Source organism: Numenius arquata, chromosome 19 (assembly GCF_964106895.1).
Source record: "Numenius arquata chromosome 19, bNumArq3.hap1.1, whole genome shotgun sequence".
NCBI classification, from domain to species: domain Eukaryota; kingdom Metazoa; phylum Chordata; class Aves; order Charadriiformes; family Scolopacidae; genus Numenius; species Numenius arquata.
The window spans coordinates 7,520,756-7,540,401 of record NC_133594.1 but is presented as its reverse complement, the minus strand read 5'-3'; the positions used below and the strand labels follow the sequence as shown (position 1 = coordinate 7,540,401).

General features: G+C 42.9%; 2 protein-coding genes across 2 annotated transcripts in view; one reads left to right on the top strand and one right to left on the bottom strand.

Annotated features, from left to right (window-relative positions):
- Positions 1–8,674, bottom strand: part of CFAP77 (cilia and flagella associated protein 77) — a 60,799-nt gene extending 52,125 nt beyond the window's left edge. Inside the window, exon 1 of the mRNA XM_074161048.1 lies at positions 8,549–8,674. Coding sequence (XP_074017149.1) covers positions 8,549–8,674 — 126 coding nt within the window. The remainder of the gene's footprint in view (positions 1–8,548) is intronic.
- A 263-nt stretch (positions 8,675–8,937) lies between these two features.
- TTF1 (transcription termination factor 1) lies at positions 8,938–18,824 on the top strand. The gene is made up of 12 exons (XM_074161047.1): positions 8,938–8,976; positions 9,828–9,926; positions 10,091–10,986; positions 11,792–12,042; positions 13,186–13,371; positions 14,935–15,013; positions 15,293–15,423; positions 15,938–16,166; positions 16,494–16,583; positions 16,809–16,874; positions 17,255–17,340; positions 17,803–18,824. The coding sequence occupies exons 3-12, from the start codon at positions 10,103–10,105 to the stop codon at positions 17,961–17,963; spliced, it is 2,163 nt and encodes a 720-aa protein (XP_074017148.1). The 5' UTR covers positions 8,938–8,976; positions 9,828–9,926; positions 10,091–10,102; the 3' UTR covers positions 17,964–18,824.
- The last annotated feature ends 822 nt before the right edge of the window (positions 18,825–19,646 follow it).

Sequence of the window (19,646 nt, the reverse complement as noted above, 5' to 3'; positions counted from 1 at the left end):
TAATGATAGCATTTTCATTAGATCTGCAGTCACACCATGTAAGTGAATTTTTTTTCCTATTAAAATTGTTGATTGAAGGCTGTTAGCTATTTATCAGCCCAAAATTACATTTCTTTTCTCCTAGGGGTTGCCTCTGTTAAAAATCCCAACAACTGCCTAGTTAGTAACAAGAAAAGGCTCCTAAAACTGCAGTTTCGGGTTGGGGGGGGGGAGGAATACAAGCATGAAACACAGATTGCACCTTCAAATCCCCGATGGCATCACGCTTCTTTGTTCTGCTAAGAAAAATTAACCTCAATCTCGGCTCAAGGTCCCCCGATTGATTATCATAGTCATTTAAATACTGTAATCTCATTTTCAGCATCAGGGAAAGGGAGCGAAAAGAAGAAAAAGAGAAAGAGGTGGGGAAGTGAGGGGGAGAGAAAGAGAAAACAGAATAAATTATCTGACAAAAGGAAAAAGGGCCTTTCTGCTTACGGAGCCTATTTCAGATCCTTCCACTTGATTGGAAAAGTTGATGAAGTTTAAATGAAGCAGAATTAGAGGCTCAGGCCACTGAGTATTGACAGGGGCCCATGGAAGAATGTGCAATTCAATAGGCCTGATTTCTGTGGAAAACAGGGGAAAAGCCTAAATGGTATAATCTTCAATCAAATCTAACATCGACACTGACAAGGCAGGGTAATGAGATAGGCCAGATCAGGCATGTTGGTTAAAGAAATTAATCCCTCTCGCTGCACCAAGAGTTCAGCTTTGATGCCTATTGTACAGACCCCCGTCCCAGCCTATCTAAATGCTAACTAACTGGGAGTGTGATCTGGGACTGTGCTTTTCATTGCTGGGGCTAATCTGATAACAATTTTAGCTCCCTGATTATGGCGGCAGAGGTAGCACGGCAGCCCCTCGTCGTGGCACCGCCGAGAGGGAGGAGAGGGGCAGAGCGCAGCGATGGATGCAGCCGCGCCGGTGCGGGGAAACTTGCGTTTCGGCGTGTATTAGGGCTTTAACACACTGTAATACATGGTAATTAGTGTAGTTACAGTCGCCTCCTGCCCAGCTGATTGGTATCTCCTGGGAACCACCAAAGGGGCCGGGCAGCGAGCGGGAGGGTGATGGAGAGAGCAAATGTAAAGGGATGTCGAGAAGTTGAAAAACGTGCTGCAAACAAAGGGGCTCTTCTACCTGGGTGAGCAGCCCCGAAGCCAGTGATTAAAACCATCTTTATTTTTCAGGCTAGTTTGCTCTTCACTAACCAATACAAGGTTCACTGTGTTTGCTTTTCTGAGTCCCACCCCAGCCTAGGAATTATACTCTTATTTTTAATCAGGTTTCACTTCTAAGATTTTCAAAATAAAAAAAAGCATGTTGGTTTGGGTTTTTTTATTAAAAAATTCTAACTAGAGATATTCCCCTGATACTGAAGTTTTCTTAAAGGCTGTTGTTGGAAAACTAGTAATGGAGTCTCACTCTCATTTATCTATGCTAGTTCAAACAAATGTGAGTAGAAAAGTCAGTGTAATTTATTTTATAAAGTACAAATGGTTAAAAAAAAAAATATCCTCAAAATGCAGGTTCTGTCTAATCTGTACAATGTGAGCAGCCAAGCAAGAACAAAACATTCCTTGCAAGACGACAAAGGCTTCTCGAATTCAATAATTAAGCATAAGAGCATCTCTAAGAATTTGCATGGAAAGCAATCTGCCCTTGGGGAAAGTGTGGCTAAAAACTTGCAAAAATGCAGAACTGAAAATGTTGGTCCCTGTGATCCCTGTGAATGTGCTTTGTTTGTTCTATATTCTGCTGGGCAGCACTCAAAAAGAGGGAAAATATTTGTGGCAAAGGTTTACAAATGAAGAGCTTTTCGCCTTTTCTCTGGGCAGTTGCCCGCTGGTTGCCTGCCCAATGCCCTCCTGTCCCCGACAGTCCTTACTGAGCCTCCACCAGCTTTTCCTCTGTGCTCAGGATGTTTTCTTGTGCCTTTCCCAGAGAAGGAGGGATATTTATTGTTGCTGGGGTGGGAAGCCGAGGAAGGAGAGGAAACAGGGCAGAGATGTTCATGTACTCCAACAAGTTTTAGCTGGGACTCTGGTGCTGCTCTCAGCCTGCTAGGTTCAGTGTCTCTGAAGAAGAGGCACGTTATTGGGATTTGGAATATCCCTGACTTTCTGCACGGTGTCTTCAATTTGAATTAGTCTGAAAATAATCTCTTGGCTTAACGTGGTTTGGGGCCAACGCTGTAAACTGGCGTTGGCTCTTCCCTACAGTTTCTGAAATCTTTCAGACAATGAAGCCTGAGTTTTAGGTTCATCATAAAAATTTATAGCTTGCTGCAGCTCTGGATGTACTGTGAGTACATGGACACACTTGTGACCTTTTTTCATTTTACTTTTTTTCCTATTCTGCCTAAATTCTCTATTCTTTCAGCTTAATTTCTGCTTTTGCATCTGCAAGAACTCAGGGAAGATGCCACACAGACGTTCTCTGCTGTGATAATGCTCCTATTAGGGTCATAATGCAACAGTTCGGTCTAATGGTTATTATTGTGCTGACTTCAATAATGCACTTTTAAATCAAAGGGCCTTTGAAGCTTTATTTCCATTGTATTAGACAAATAAACATAGAAGATTTTCACAAACATAAAAGGCATTCACCTTGTAATGTTTCTGGGCTTATTAGTCTCACCAATTTGCATTGTTTTGTTCACATAAAGGATCAAAATGCCCTTTTGCTTGCTTTTACATACTGCCTGCCGATCTTGGGGGTGAGCAGCTACAAATGCCCCATGCTGCTGGTGCTGGTGCCGTCCCTCTGATTGCTGAATCACAGCTGGCAGTTTGCAGCCTAAGTCCTGTCTTTAAATAACCAGGAGAAAAACCCACTACTTCCATTCAGGCAGAATGTTTACTTGCCTCTTGGAAACGCCTTATTTATTTCAGTGGTGCCTGTGCAAAATATGGGAGGGCACTAAAGCTCATAAGGAGTTTAATTTTTAGTGTACCAAATAATTCATTTAAAATCTTAAATGAGTTCATGCTGAGAAGAAAACCCTTAGAAGTCAGAGCATTGGAAAGACAAAGCTCAGAACCAAACCTAATGATTATTTGACTAACCAGCCCCTCATTAGTTTATTTCTCTAATGAATTATTGAGCTTTACTGGGTAGACATTTCAGAATACATTTCTAAAAGCACAACACTGGCCTTAGATTGCAAAAATATAATAGAAGTAGTGATATAATAATAATAGTAATAAGCACACAAAATGCTGCATAAACACTAATTAATCCTCAGCGTCCCCAAGCAGCAAGCACAGAAGGCAGGATGCAGCACATGTAGTGATTTGAGGTAAATAGTATAATTAACACCAAATAAAAGACCACCTTATTCCAAATACTGCTCACAGCACTTGTGACTACTGTGCTCTGTATTACCGGGGTTATTCACCTAAGACAGACAACCCAAAATCTGGTCCCCAACTAAGGATTCAGTAGATGAATTGATTCCAAACAGCTGAGAGCAGGTAGTAGGAGAGGGAAGGGAGTTATTTAAATCAACAAAGCTAACACCTGAAGGAAGTTATCCAAATGCTCTGGAAGCTGTGTCACAGGGCTGGTATGCTATCAGCTTGGAGCTCTTGGTCAACACAGAAGGAGCTGTGAGGTTGTGGCTGAACCCCCAAATCATTTTGGGAGAGCATAGGCACACCGTGGACACCCCGGGGACCTGTGCTGTCTCTGCACGCTCGCTGTGTATGTTCTCTGTGGAGAGGGAATGATTTCACTCTCTGTCAGTCCTGGCCATCACGCAGGCATTACACCTGCACGGTTTCTGACGGCTGCTCCCTGAGCATTCAGCAATGGGTAGATTTTTAAGGAAGCCTTTATGTTATCACCTTCCCCTCCTGCGCAGGTTAGCAGTCCTTGCACAAAGATGGATGAGGATTACAAAGGTGAGTGGTGCCTCCCAGCTCTGCCCTGAGAAAGGGCTTGGTGAGATGGGAGCATCGTTCCAGGTTCACCTTGGCTCCTCGCTATAACGGCGCAGGGAGAGCTAAAGAAGATGAGTGGATTTGGAGAGAAGGCTTAAAAAAAAGGAAGGTGAGGGTTAAAGGCTCAAAGATTGAGCACAACAGTCAGGTGTAAAAGCCCTGTTACAGCCACAATGCAGGTCTATTAATAAAAGCTTCAACTCCAGAGCAATGGAAAACCTGCCCTTTCAGTAACTGCTATTACAGGAGATGTTTGTGATGTATGCAGTTTACAATTCAAAGTTGTAATATCCTTTTTCACACATGCATTTGTCCATGTTTGCTTCTTGCATAATTATAGCTTATTTTTTTTCATGATGTGACACAATTTTATTTTGACAAAATGCCTGTTGTTCCTTTTCTTAGCTGTCCTTTCTATGGATTGCTCCAGAAACCAAAATGAGTTTGCAACTACTCTCAGCAGCGCCTTGCTTTGTGACAAGTCAGATGGCTCAGAAATACTTCATGATAAGGTTGAATAGGCATGAAAGGAAAAAGAAAAATGTGGTGAGTGATTTCTGCCTTTGCTTGGTATCCACGTAGTGAGTGGAGTCCCACGGCTGCCCGGCTGGTGCCCTGCCATCACCCACACCGAGCTCCTGTCCCTGGGCATGGGGCAGGCTCCGGGTGAACGTGGGGCCAGCTCTCCCGTGTGTCCCCTTCCTCCACTAAAAAGGGCAGTTCAGCCTCTCCGGCCTACTTAATCCTTCCCCTGCTGGTATTGCCAAAACCAAGGCTATCACTGTGCCAGTTCCTGTGGTTTTGTGGGTTTTTTGATCATATATTCCTCCTCTGGAGATTGTAGCTGGTGAAATTTTATTTCCTGAGTGCTGTAGCTTTTGTTCGATCTTATTTGGAAAAAAGAAAAAATTCCACCCCTCAGGGCTGGAGAGAAAAGCTTAGGAAAACAAACCCTAAATGGCCTGGCCACTAAAAAGAGCCTGGCATCAGTTGTCATGTAAAGAACAAGCTTTTAAAACAAATATTGTGCATTCCAGCAGTGCTGAAAACTTCTGTTAGCTATATCTGGTTCTCCAGCAGCCCGGATACCTGGGATTGGGATTTAGCACCAGCCTTTCCCAGCCTCCACAGCACCATCCCCTTCCTCCTCCAAACCGCTGATTCTGAAACAACTTTTTACTGTTGAGAGCGGCGGCTGGGGCTCTGAAGGCTGGCTGGATGCCTCTCGGCTCTGAAGGCGTTTCATGGAGAGCAGTTCCTCATTTTTTACATGCTAAGAGGATGCTTTGGCATGTGGCTCTCGCAGCTGTGATTTCCCATTTACCTTTGCACACCAGGGATATGTGCACTGCCAGGATGGTGACACAATGACTTTGGCAGCGATATTTTCAGCTTAATTATTGCATATTATCCAAAAGATGCTAATATAAGTGTAACCAAACTGGTGTGGGTCACTTTTTCTGGAGTGTGTGTCAGGCACGCTGGGGGTTAAGTGCGGTGAAGTCTTGTTTCCTGCCCAGAGCTGGCTCATTTTTGTAACACAGTAGTTTTCAGTAAGTTTGTACTGAGAAAATTGCTTGGCTAAGGCTTTTACTGGTAAAAACAAACCAAAAATGCTTTGCTCAGATTTTTACTGGCATCAGTAGATGAAATACTTTCCTCAGTTTTATGCTGCAAGCAAATATATATTGATAAACTAAATTAATTCTTCGATTAATTAAAACACACGATACATTTTACCAGAGAATAATAGAGCATTCATCCCTAGAAATCTTTATGTGAAAGATGATGTTTTTAATCTGCGATAGCCAGCATGTGTGGGCACATCCTGGAGGGAGGATGGTGCTGGGCAGAGCTGAGGCAGGAGGGTCAGCCAGAAACAAGGCAGTCGGCTGTGCAGTGGTCTCCGTTTGGATACGTGATGCCTCATTTAGAAGATGTGTGAGAGAACTGGGAAAGAAAGTAGGGGATCCTGTTGTTAGCTGCTGCAAAGTGGGTCTCTCACACTTGCACTCAGGTTTTGGGGACTGAGTGCAAGTTGGAGGAAGATTGGGCAGCAAGTGTCCCATCCATCACAACTGGGCTGCAGGTTCTTGTGTATTTTCTGTCCTGTGAACATCAATGAAAGCTGTTGGAGCTGTGCATTCCTCAGTGCCCTCCCACGGCTGCCAGAAGCACTTGTCCAAGCAGCAGCTGTCTCAAAACCTTTTGTCCCCTTCTTCTAAACCATCTTTGCGTCCTTGGTTTTCAGGTGGCACCGCACAGCACGGAGGTTGGGACCTGCTGGCCAACCCCTTCGGCAGCTTTCTCCAAAATGCCTGGTACCCGGCTCTCTGGGAGGGGGGAAGAGATCCCAGGTTGCAGTCGGAAGCATAAGAGGAGACATGGCAGAGGGCTGACGCTGTGAGTATGCCACTACGGGTGTGTGCACCAGCAAGCGGGGCTGGCCAAGTGCCAGCGCTTATCCAGTAAACTGCTATCCCATCACTGTCACCTTCCAGCAGCGGAGGACACCCTGGTAAATTCAGCATTTGGCGAGGCACGCTGCAGTGTGGGAAGGTAGTTGGCAGGGGGTCAGCAGTTTGCTGCACAGACTTTACAATGTAGTTTACTGCAGTGTAATCACCACTGATTCCAAGAGTAAAAGCATCCCTGTTAATAGCGCAGCTACTTGCTCAAATTTTAGTTTCACCTGGCCAGATAGCAGAAATCCAGGTCGAGTCTTATCAAAACATCCCACAGTTTATAACTGCTCGGAAATCCCACTGCCAGGGTGCTCTGCAACAGTTATGCTGAGAAAAAACTCAAGCTCTAAAGCTGGAGCTGAACAAAGTGCTGGACCCGAGGGGAGAAGACATCAACCGAGCTCTAGGGACAGACAGTGCTCGGCCGAATGCTCTGGTCCAGACAGGCAAAACTCCCACATAAATCAACATAATCTTAATGGCCCCATATAATCTACTCGCAATTTATACACTACAGGAGAGGAGCTGCCATTCGTAGGATTACCCCAGTGTTATATTCATAGACCTGGGATTTACGGCGCTGACGAGTGCTTTATACCTATTTCAATTTAAGAAACATAAATGCATCATGAAAAGAAGTAGGATCAACCCAGCCCCTGCAATTACGCCCTAGCATACCTTAAATGCCATATAATTACATAATCTTCTGATTCATATTCATCCATCACCTAAAAATGTATTTACTAGCACATTTTACTAAGAAAAGGCAGAAACATTTAGGAGGGATGGGGAAGATGCAGGGATGTCTCCTCTCCCTCCCAGCACAGCAGCTGCCTTCATCCTGAGGAGGTTCACACCAGCTCTTTCTGGGGGGCAGGTAGGTGAGGAAATCTCTCCCCCCAATTCCACTTCTAAGCAAAGATCCTGCCGCTTCCTATCAAAGTTCCAGAATCCAGAGAAAAAGTAAGTAGTTTTGAATTTGAAAAAATGAAGCTGCTTTTGAGTTATGATGCAGAACCTAAATTTTTTTTTCTTTGCCTTCCTAATATAACTTCCAAATTTTAGAAGTCCATGAACCTCATGAGAAAAAAAAAAAAAGAAAAAATGTTCAGTGTTGCAAGACTGAAATTTTCTGTGATATTCCAAATTCCACAATTTTATGGCCGATTTCCAAGCCTGCCGGTGCCGGGGTACCATCACCAGGGGAACTCAAGTCCTTAACCACCGCAGCGGAGGCTGAGCAGCCGCGGTTTAAGTGTCACCGCTGCCTGCGGCAGAAAAGCCAGGGTTTTGAGCAGAACTGGCTGCCCTCACCAGGAGAAGAGGAAAAGTGCAGATGGTCAAGCTGTTCTGCGAGTGCCATCCAGGGGAGGAAAGCTGCATGTACCGCGGCTGCTGCTTGGGGGGCGGGTAGGGACTCCGAGGGAGGCGGGGGGTTAAACCCTGATTTTTTTGTGCTTGTGGGTGTTGATCGGGGGGAGACAACCCAAGTGAGAGATGCCTGAAGCTTTCTAAAGCCCACCCAGCCCATCCACAGGACGGGGGTACAAGCGAACTGGTTAAGACAAGAAGTGTCAGGAGTTTGTGAAGTGACTGGAACCTTCACAGATGGTCTAAAAATCCTAATTTAGGTGGTTATGTGTCGTTCCCCCCCCCCGGCTTGCCCCGCTGCGAGTGTGGCAGAGAGCAGCCCTAGGGACATCTCTGTTCCTGTCCCCAAGTGCTCCTCAAATCGTGGGGCCATTGCCTGAAAAAACATCTGAGCCTTGGAAGGAGAACCCATCCCGCGCTGCTGCCAGGCACCATCCCGGGGCTGCCGGCTGTTTAACGGTGCTAAAACACCAAGGAGTAGCGAGAAAACACATTTTTTCCCTCCTTGCCGTACTAGTTAATGGGAGGGGGGGGGAACCTCTTTTCGACTGTTATCACCCTCCAGGTACTTTAAAAGGAAGCTTTCCTCTGTGCGGCTGCGGTGGCCCGGGGCTGCCCGCGGGAATCGTGACCTCCCCCCCCCCCCACCCGCGCCTCCCCGGGACGCTGTTGGACGCTACCGGCGTTGGGATGGGGGCGTGTGACCGGGGAGGGACCGGAGCTCACCTTGAGGATGAGCGGGTTGCGCAGCATGCTGTCCCGGCCCACCCCCAGCCGCTCGTTCTCGCTGCCCGGCTCCACCTCGTCCAGGGACAGCGGCTGCCGCGGGGCCGCCATGTAGCCTCCCGCCATGTCGTCGGCCCCCCCGGGGGGAGACGGGGCCGAGGCGGGCGGCGTTGACCTGCCCGGTGAGGAGGAAGGTCTCGCCGTGGAGCTGCAGCTCCCACCCGTGAGCGTGGGGACGTGGGGGGGGGTGTGTGTGGCGGTGTCCCGTCTCCTAGCAACCGCCGCCGCTGGTCCGTCGCTTTGATGGGTCCGGCCGGGACCGCTTCCGCTGGGCGAGGCGGGACGGCGGAACGGAGGGTCCGGTAGCAGCGTGGTGGGTGGGGGCCGGTGTTGCGGTCGGACGTCGTGGGAGCGTGCGCGGCGCGGAGGTGCGGCGGGTGGCCCCGGGCCGGACCGTTATCCCCCGGCCGGACCGTTATCCCCTAGGGCCGGTGGTGGCCTGGCTGGGGAGAGGCCGGTGGGGAGAGTGTCAGGGTACCTGAGGGGCTTGCGGTTTTTCCGCCTGGGTGCCACCGAGAGGCCTGTGGGTGCTCTGCGTGTCGCCCTCGGTAGTCCCGGAGGGAGGCGGGGGGTAACGGCGGGCCGGCCCGGGGGTGGGACGTGCCTCCGCGCAGGGGAGGCCTGCCCGCGGCCTCGGCTGGTGGCCCGCGGCCTGGCTCTCAGCGCGGTGCCGGGGCGAGCTGTGAGGGGTCCGGTGCCCGTCCCCAGAGCTGTGCGGCGGTGCGGGGTCCGGTGTCTCTCTCCAGGGGTTTCAGGGCAGCCATTTCCCAGCGGCGGTGAGGAGGTAACATCTGGTACCGGTCAGCACTGTAAAGTGTTTTGGGGATGTGGAATTCAAGGTCTTGTGTTTCAGAGATGACAGGATGTTGTTTCTAAGTGGTTTTTATGTGTTGGCTGTAGAAAATGTGCTAAAAAACGCTTCCTGCCTGCTCTGTGTAACTCTGGCTTTCAGGAATGGATTTGTTCTGGTTACAGAGTCCGTCGCAGCTGGCAGGTCTCGGCTAAGCTTGGGCTTCTTTGAACACAGGCAAAGCCAGTCGGAAGCTTCTAATTAGATAACGGGGTTTTAGTGCTGATTGGTTTAGTATTTCTTTATTACTTCTTGCTTGTTGCTGTTTCAGTGCTGATAGCAGAGTTGAATACAGCAGTCTGTCGTTGCTTAGTTATTAAAAATCAGCTTAAAGCTAACAGGTATTAAAGTGTATCTTTGTTGTTATAGGAAGGCAATTTTAAGGCAATACAGCTGTGATGCACATCTGTTTGATGAAGAAGGTGTTGCTTTTTTATAGTCACTTTGCAAAATCAGCTGGATTGAAAAGTAAGTATGTCTATTGTCTGTTTCTAAGATAATATTGAGTAGTTCCATAGTATTTTAATGGTTTGGGCTGGTTTAGTTTTGGGGTTTTTTTTTGGTTGGTTTTTTTACTCTATAATGGTACATACATTATAGCACTTGAGTAAAACTCATCTCTTTTATTTAAGGTAAGAAAAAACATGACAGAAAAAGCAAGTGCAGATGATTTTCAAGTTCAGGATTTTCTCAAGAAGAAGAAAAAGAGAAAACGCAAAGAATACAATAAGAAACATGAAAATGATGAAGGAGAAAGTATAGAAAATGCAGAGCCTAGCTGTGCTTCTTCACTGCTGTTTGAAGATCAAGCAGCACAGAATGGTGAAGGTTGTAAAAAGAAGAGGAAAAAAGAACACAAAGGGAAGATGCAGCAGTCTTTATTGGATAATTCTTGTGTAGGAGTGGAACGTGAAATCAGTAATGAAACTGGAGTGGATGCTTCCCGAAAGAAAAAGAAAAAAAAGAAACGGAAGTATAATGATAGTACAGACGATCAAAGTGATGTAACTTGTGTGATATTAAATCACCATAACACTGATAGTTGTCAGCAGACTGATGCCGATTACGTTTATTTAAAACAACCTGCTAAGAAGGAAAGAAAAGAAAAATTGCCTGAAGGGGATGAGGTATGTGAGCTGCCCACCTCAGAAACAGGTGATAAAAATGACAATAAAAAATCAAAAAAGAAGAAGAAGAAGAAAAGAAGCAGCAGTACCCAAGATATACAGGACGACACAGATGTAACTGTTGACCAGTCACTGTTGACAAGTGCAGAGCAAAACAGGCAAGGGGAAGACACGGTCTTGGCTACAGAAGAGGGTGGTGTGGCAACGCCCCAGCCATGGCATGAAGATGGTGACTGCGATGCTTCTTCTGTCATGAGCGAAGATTCTATGGATGTACCTGCTAATTTTTCAAAGCAGACTAAAACAGATGACCAATCTCAAAAAACTCCAGTGCATGCTAGAAAGGCAATAAAAAGCAGTGCCTTTGTCATGGAAGACAGCTCTTCAGAATCTGATGTAATGTAAGTGTAGGGTTTGGTTTTGTTTGTTTGTTCTCTTTTCCCACCTCTCAGATATATTTTTGTCACGTTATTTGGGTTGCAGATTTTTCTTCAGTCTGCACTGTGTGTATTTTTAAAAACAACTTCAAAAAACTTTATGGTATGTTGAGGTGTTATGGAGACCTACTGTAGAGCTTAGTTATCAATGGCAAATAATACAGTGCCATTGCCTTCAATGTAGAATATCTTCTTCTATTTAAAACCTGTAGGTATAGACATAATTTATGTGCAGGTAATTAATATTTAGTTAAAAAAAAAAGGGGGGGGGGGGAGAGGGATTCCATTTGTTGAATTTGGTGTTTATATTGACTATAGGCATTTTTGCCAAACAAATAGTTAGGTCAACTAAAGAATTTAGTGTTGTGTGCACACAAATGCTCATGTAAGTAGCTGTTGGTGCTTTTGCAGGGTCTAGAACCCACAATAAGAGCACTAGTAAGAGAGAGAGGGAAGAGTTCTGTGTTGCCAGTGGTAGCAAGAGATGCTATTTCTTCTGCATGTCCACGTGTGAGAGTTTTGTGGGAAAGGTATGGATTTTCAAAACTTCAGCAAGCTCTTTCAATGTTTTAAATATAGAAATTTGATAATAAATTATGTCTACGTTAAAAGGTTGGAAATACAAGGGGGTAGATGTGCGAAGTATTCCTTATTCTTTAATTAACGAACACGTTTGTTCTTTTTTATGGTAGAGATAGTAACAAAATCTTTGTTTCACAGCTCTAGTGGTGTATTTTATTTTACTCTCTCTTTTTTTTTTCCATATCAGGACACCAGAACCCTCGGGATCAAATAGAAAGAAGGACCAGAACAGTTCCTATACTGAAATGGCAGCTTCTGATGAGCTTAGCGTGAACGATGAAGATTTCATAAACTCCACCATGTGTTCAGTTGTGGATTTGGATGTTGCAAAACAAGAATTGGAAGAGTTTGTTCCTCATGTGAGGAATATATCGGACAGTTCAATCAGGAAGATGGCAGGAAGAGACCTAGTGAGGTTTAAACAGTTTAAAAAACAAGGTGAGCTCTCAAAATATTGTTACAGTGAGGGCGGACTGTGCAGCTGAGCTAATATTTTGACAGAGAAAAAGTAGTTTGGTTTTGTATCTCGTCTGTCACATTCTTGGAATCTTGTTCAGTTCATTCCAATAGACGCATTTTCTGTTTCTCTGCTTTGTAGCATCTACTTCCTCATTGTGGAATTGCAGTCCAAAGCACGTGTGTAAATTAGCTGCTCCCAGCGCTTGTTTTGTCTCTTCTCAGTTTTCTTTTTTCACCTTTAGAATTTGTTGATCTTTCATTAGATGTGTCATAGTTTGGGCTGGGCTGGCCACAAAAACAAACAGATGCTCTCTTAACTTCTCTCCTAAGTGAGAGAAGAATGAGAGGAGGAGAGAACTTACTGCTGAAAAGAAACTAAGCTACTTTAATGATATATTAATAATAAAATAATAAAAAAGAAAATATAATAATAAGAAGAAAATAATGAAATATATACAAAGCCCTGTAGAGCTCCCAGGGTGATGATCACATTGACAGGCACTGGGAGAGTCCCAGACTGGACTCGGCGACGGACGGGAGCTGAACTCAGGAACTGGATTCAGAAACACACAGATTGGGATCAAAGGCAGACAAACAGACAGAATCCTCCTTGGACGTCAGCCATTGAAGAAAAAGAGCTGACCCTTTGATCCCTCAGCCTTTATACTGAGCATGATGCCGATGGGATGGAACGGTCGGTTTTTGGGTCCCCTGTCTTGTCTGCTCCTCCCTGCCGGTGTGACCCCTCTACGCTGTTCCGCTTCTGACCCTCCAACGGGGTATATAACAAAGTTAGCTGACCTTGGTTGTTACAGCAATAAGTATAAGCAGGAGCCTCTGCATACTGTTCCTTGGCATTAGCTATAAATATTCACTCCTAGAAGCCTGCGCTGTCTGAAAAACATGCCGTTAATTTCAGAGAGTTCAGTTAGTTAGAAGAGGCTTAGCTGAAAAGTAAAATTACTGAAAAGAAAATTCATTCTGCTTTACCTCAAACCAGGATACTATGTTTGCTAAAACCTAAAATGTAGTGCATGAGACATGGTACTTGAGGTTTGTTGTTCTTTTTGGTGTTTGTTTGTTTTGTTTTGTTTTTTAAATAAAACTTTCTGTATATTTTAGGTATTGCAGTCAAGTTTGGCAGATTTTCCCAGAAGGAAAATAATCAAATCCGGAAAAATATTGAAGAGTTCTTATTGATTACTGGAATAGACAGTGCTGAGAAACTCCTGTTTACCTCAAGGTATCCAGAAGATAAAGAAACTATCAAACGCCTAAAAGCAGAACATCATTTTTGTGAAAAAATTTGTAAGTATTTCAGTTCCTTCTCAAATAGCTGGGTGTTAGATTCCATAACCTGGTGATTTCAGTATATGTTTTCTAACTTTTTTTTTTACTGAAAAGTACTAACGTTGCTAAATTCGGTAAAAAAGGAGCATGCTGCTGAGATTATGTAGTTGATAATCTGTACCTTATACTATTCTTAATAACTTTTCTCGGTTATGGAGAGGTTAGAGGTTAAAATATTGTCATGATTAGCAGCACTTAGAGGCTTTTAAACTTGCATTTGGGCTTTATGGCTTAAGGTGCATTATTTGCTAGACTTTAATTAACATAGTGATCTGTTAACGGGAGCTGTGATTAAATCCTGCCTGAAATCGTCAACCATTCTTACAGCACATAACCATGTGGCAGGTTTAGAACTGAGTGATGGCTTCTCAGAAACTGAAAGAAATTAGGTCGTTAGCCAAAGTAGTTAGTTTTCCAAGATGTGAGGAAAACCAATAAAATTCGTAGGCTTTTAGACAAACGGACTAAGACTCTTTTCAGGAGGAGCATCTCTTCTCTTCCTCTTTTCTCATTTTGTTAGACCTCTCTTGGCTACAAAACACGCACGCTTCGTATGGCAAACATGCTCATTTTGTAACATCTCTGATTAATCTACTCGGTGGTTTTCTCAGTGGCTTTCCATTCTGTGTGTGTTCTGTGTCATTAGCGTAGGCAAGGCAGAGTAAACAACAACCTGCAGTGGATTTGGATATTAGCGTTTATTTTAAGGACGACTGAGGCTACAGATTGGTTCCTCCTTGATTGTTTGACACACACAATCGTTCCCCCTGCATCGTCACATTTGCCTGGTGTTGACTTCCCTTCCCATCTGGGAGATTGTTCCTGGTTTGGGAAAATTGAGCAGAAAGTCCTGTCAGTGTTATGTGAGTTTTTGGAGCCACCTGTCCTGGGCGTTGCTGGCCAAGACTGTTATGTGTTCTTAGGAACTGGTCTTCGTGGATCTTCCCCTACTTCAAGGATCTTTCCTTCCGCCAAGATCTTCACTTTGTTTTTTGCTGGATATCCCCAGTGCTGCTTTTCCCCATCGAACTAGTCTATACGCAGAAATGCAATGTCTCAGCAGCCTCCTGATTCGTGGCTGTCTCGTGTCTCTCTGTTAATGGGCATATTCAGTATGTTACTTACATTTCATCCAGATGTTATCAAAATTTACAGCTAGGTCATACAATTTGTAGCTGATGAGTAACAGGTTCGTGCTTGAGAGTTCAAAAGTTCAGTTTTTCAATATTTGCCCACACGTACGCTTGGGGGCACACAATTATTTACCAGCTGTTCCATGCACAATCCTATCGTGGTCAGAACAATTATATCTTTGAAACTTCTCAGGAGATTCTGTTCAGATTATTTCCTCTGCAGTTACCAAAGTGTTGTAGAGTAAATTCTCTTGAATGGAGAGAATCTGTCCCTGACAGCATGGTCATGAAAATGTATGTTGTTCGGTTTTGGTTTTGTTTTGGCTTTTTTGAAATAGCCTCACCAGTGTGAGAAATGTTTCTTAAAAATTAATCATTTACCTTCTAGCTGAGGGCATACCACGACCCTGGAGGCTGATATATTATCGAGCAAGAAAGATGTTTGACCCAAATAATTATAAAGGGAGGTGAGTAATTTGACAGAGTTTCTGAATGCTAATATCAGTCTCTGATATTTATTTGTACATTAAAAATGGATAGAAACGAAGATAACCTCCCCTATTTGTGCCAGTTACTGTGACTTAATCGGCAATTCTTTTTTCTGACTGGTCCTTAATTCTGTTCTAAAATGTGAGTTGAAATGGCAGTGATGAGTAACATTGAAACACCTGGAAGGATTACAGCTCTTTTAAGACATTGGCATGGTTTGAATTTACAGCTGAAGCTGTGCCCATTTCCTCAACCAGGTATAGTAAGGAAGAAAAAGAAAAATTAAAGAAGTATCAGGCTCTGCATGGGAATGATTGGAAGAAGATCTCTGAGTTGATGTCCCGTTCTAACCTCTCAGTTGCTATGAAATACTCTGAAATCAAGTCGGGTATGTAATTTTAAGGAAAAAAAATTATTCCGTGTGTTGCAATTTAAAAAGTTATTTTAACTCTATGTTGTATGTGCCCTAAACCTTAGGAAAAAAGCCCTAGAGTGGATTTTTTCTTTTTATTAATTTGTGGTGGTGGTTCTTTTTTTGCAAACCGCTGATTGCGTTTTCATACGGAAGGGATAAGAACAGTCTCTGATAGAAAAGGGAAAAGAAGTGGAACAAATGCAACTCTTTATTAAATGGAACTGGCTTCTAAATAGATGCTTTCAAGGGAAGGGTAGGAGGAATTTGGTGGCGAGGCTTTGAAAGATAGAAACTAGGGCTCAGTGCTGTTCTCCAGTGATTAGACTGAACTCCTCTCTCAAATCTGGTACGCAGAAGACTTTCAGGGAAGCGTGTTAAGAAGCTGGTCCTGTAAGTAAGAGTAATGCAAAGTGAAGCATTTGCTCTTTTGCTGTTTTTCCTAATCATTTATGATATATCATACCTTAACCTTATTTTTCAACTTTAGCTGCTAATTATGGTCCTTGGTCAAAAGAAGAGACCCAGAAGTTAATGCATGCAGTGGAGGAGGTGATTAGGAAAAGAATGGAAAAGGAAGATGCAAATTCTCTTTCATCATCAGAAAAGTCACATAGAGAGATCTCGATTGACCGTGAGACGCTGTACCAGAAATTACCATGGACTGAGATTGAAGCTAAAGTGGGAACTCGATATTGGAGACAATGCAAACAGAAATGGTAAGGTTCTACCTTTACTGTATTGAGAGATACTAAATTGAGATAGTGAAATGGGTTCTGGGGAGTATTTAACTCCATTCCACAAAAGTTTTTTACCATGATGATTGTTTGGTAAGACAGGTAGTAAGTTGTAGACTCCAGAAGATATGTTGCAGATTTGTTTGAGACAAATAAATAATTCTTTGCTAGATGTGGTAAGTTTTCTTCTTGCTGTGATATTGAAGCCTGATTTCGGCCTCTCTGTGGCAGTAACATCTTGAAGACGCTTGCTTTTGATGCTTGGGATTTCTTGAAATGATATAAACCTTTTCTTGTGTGTTTTCAAAGGACTGCAATTTTGACAAACAAGATGACCAAAGGGCAGCAGCTGTATAGGGGGACCAAAGCATTACAGGCCAAGATCAATCTTATTAAAAGGTATAATTCAGAGTTACTGGAATGTTTTTGTATCTCTTACTGTTCTGAGTTGTATTTATAAAAACCTGCTGGGTGAGAACGGCATGCCTGCAGTTTCATACAGGTTTCATAATCACTTTTCTTTGGACAAAATGTCCCGTGACTTCTGACTGGGGGAGCTGTGAGTAATTATTGAATTCATTTCTTGAATTCTGCCTACAAACTGCTTCTGTATTATATTCACAGGTTGTATGAAATGAAAGTGGAGGATGCTAATGAAGTAAACTGGGAAGAACTCAGTAATACTATTGGGTAATCTTTTTCCCCTCTTTTTATGGATACAAAGGATAGTTAAAGCAGATAGTCTTACAAATTCCACAAAAGAATCAAAATTCTTAGACCTCTGCAACTATAGAAAAAGACATTTAGTTTGGTAATGTATGGTTGTATATCCTTGCATAGTACTCAGCAACAAACTCACTTCTAACTGCTTCGGGCAACCCTTGTGCTCCCAGCACGTTCTATGTACTAGAACTGTGTTATTTATTTACTCTGTGCTAAAGTCTTTGATAAAAGACTTTTCCAGGTGTTAATCAGCACTACCATCACTCTCATGAATGGATAACATAATAACAAGTACACTTTTTAATAGTTCTTTGCACCACTAATTCTTTGAATTCTTCCCTTTTCAGAGATGTCCCTAAAGCCTATGTTCAAGCAAAATTTTATAAGCTAAAAGTCTCCTGTGTTCCTTTGTGGCAAAAAAAGACTTTTTCTGGTCAGTATCCCAGCTGTTTGTATATACTCCTTAAGGTTTTTGCTTGAATCTAAGAGGATACGTATTCTAGTTTAATGCTTTCTTAGTTAGCTTTCCCCTAAGTAAATTGGGGCTAAACTCTCAGGCTTTACACTTATTTTACTAAACGATTTATTTTTTTAAAGTAACAGTTTACTTTCAATGGCATCTTCATGCAGTGTTTATGAACCCCTTTAATACCTTGGCTTTAAAATTTTTATGACTGTGCTTTTTTTAGTGTACCTTTGCATGTACGTGTCTGATCTACCCTGCAGCCACTCTGATTACTATGGGATAGCGAGATTTTTTTTTTTTTTGCATTTGGCACTGACAAAATAATTGCTGTCTGTGAGATCCTGTTTCCCTCTGGGCATCCAGTTCCCCTACAGATCTAATTAAGACTACTTTTTTTTTTTTTTGTTTTTCCTTTTTCTTTTCCCAAAGAAATTATTGATTATCTTTTTGAAGAGAAACTTCCAGAACTTGAAGAACAGTTAGAAAAAAGGAAGGGGAAGCGCCTTAGTTCTGACAATTCAACAGCCAGTCAACAGCAAAAGGCTTTCCGACTCGGTGACATTTTTGACTCCAGTGAAGACAGTGATTAATTGGCTGCCTTAAAAACAATTCCACGTCTGCATATTTAATGACAAAAGGGATCTGGTTGAAAGTGGGCGCAGATCAACAGGTCCACAGGTTATCTAATAATGGAAAAATTAAAGATATGCATGCCTGATTTTCGTGTTTCATGTTGAAGACTGAGGTAAATACAGTTCTCGTGCCACCTTCTATTACCTTTGGTTTTGGAAGTCTTTTTTAAGCATCCAGGTTGCTTTCTGAATATCTCAAAAATAGTATTTCTTCCACTGCCTTTTTTTGTACTGAGTTGGAAGCTGCAGTTTACCTGCTGTCCATGGACTTGGTTTTTAGAACTTCAATGACTCTGAAACCATTTTAAAAAATAAATTCATGGAGTTGGGAAAAGGCTCAAACAAGGACAGCTTTCAATTTACTTTTAAATACCTATAATAAACAAATACGAAGACATCTGTGTTGATGGAAACAGCACAATGTTGAGTTCTGTATTTTTAACAGATACCTTCTTCTTAAAAGCAACCGATTTTTATTTTTGATGTAGACTCGTACTTTTATCAGCACTTCCAGAAAAGAGGGATTTTTGTCCATTACTGTTCCTAAAATGTAATGTTATTTCATGCTAACCAGAACAATGCATTTAAAATGTTTTTAATATTTGGAATACAAAGACAAAATGGACAGTGTATATATATATACATACATATATATATTTTTATTGTGCCAAGGAGAATTTCTACCTTTTTATAAGTTGAGGGATAAGATGGAGGTTGTACTTATGTCGCTGTATGATATTTTTGACCATCTGCCTAGAGTCATTATTTGTAAATTGACTGATGTGTTAAAAATAATAAATTTTACTGAGCATGTAAAGTATTTGTATGGCTTGTTTGTATTTCCTGTATGTTGTATTAGAAAGTAATGCAAGAAGACGTGGTCTCTGACAAGCTGCATTTTGATGGCCATTTTGATAAGTGAAAATTTCCTTCTTTAATTTTAATAATTGTCATTGAAAACGCAGAACTTCCAACAGCTTGAGATAAAGGCCTCGTTGGAGGTTCTTCTAGACTGTGACTTATAGCAAAGGATGTTAAATGAGAATTTTCCATATTTAACCGTAGTCTGGCTTTAGTTCCTCTGAAGATAGATAACAATGGGATTTTTGTGGGACGGGCAAGGTGCCCCATAAGATCAGTCATTGGTAGAAGGGTAAGTTTTCCAGCCAAGAGATGAAACAGGGCGGGGGAAGCAAGTACCAGCTCCCTGGCGCTGAGATCTTTGATTTGCTTCTGTTGCCTGACGAGTTTGAAGGTTAAAAGCTGAAGAACTTGAAATTTTGAAGTTTTTTTTTCCTGGAAGATGGAGATCATCTGAATTTTCTGTAGGCTAGAGGACAGACAATGGCGTGGTTACAGAGTTTGTAGAGTAGATCTCACTGAAAAAACCTACCTCCATGACAAGATTGATTTTTATCCATTGCTTTAAAGGGAAACTTCTCAAGGAAACTTGTGCTGATACATTATTTTGCAGAGAAATTGCTTTTAACCAGCGAGAAAGCCGGGGCAGGAACTAAATCTGACCTCTGCCACGCAGGAAAAAAGGGAGGTGCTGTCTTTGTCCTGGGAAGGGAGTAGGGAAACAATTCCCTACCCCATCTCCTTTGGTAATTGGCTTTTTGTAATCCCTTTGCACGGGGA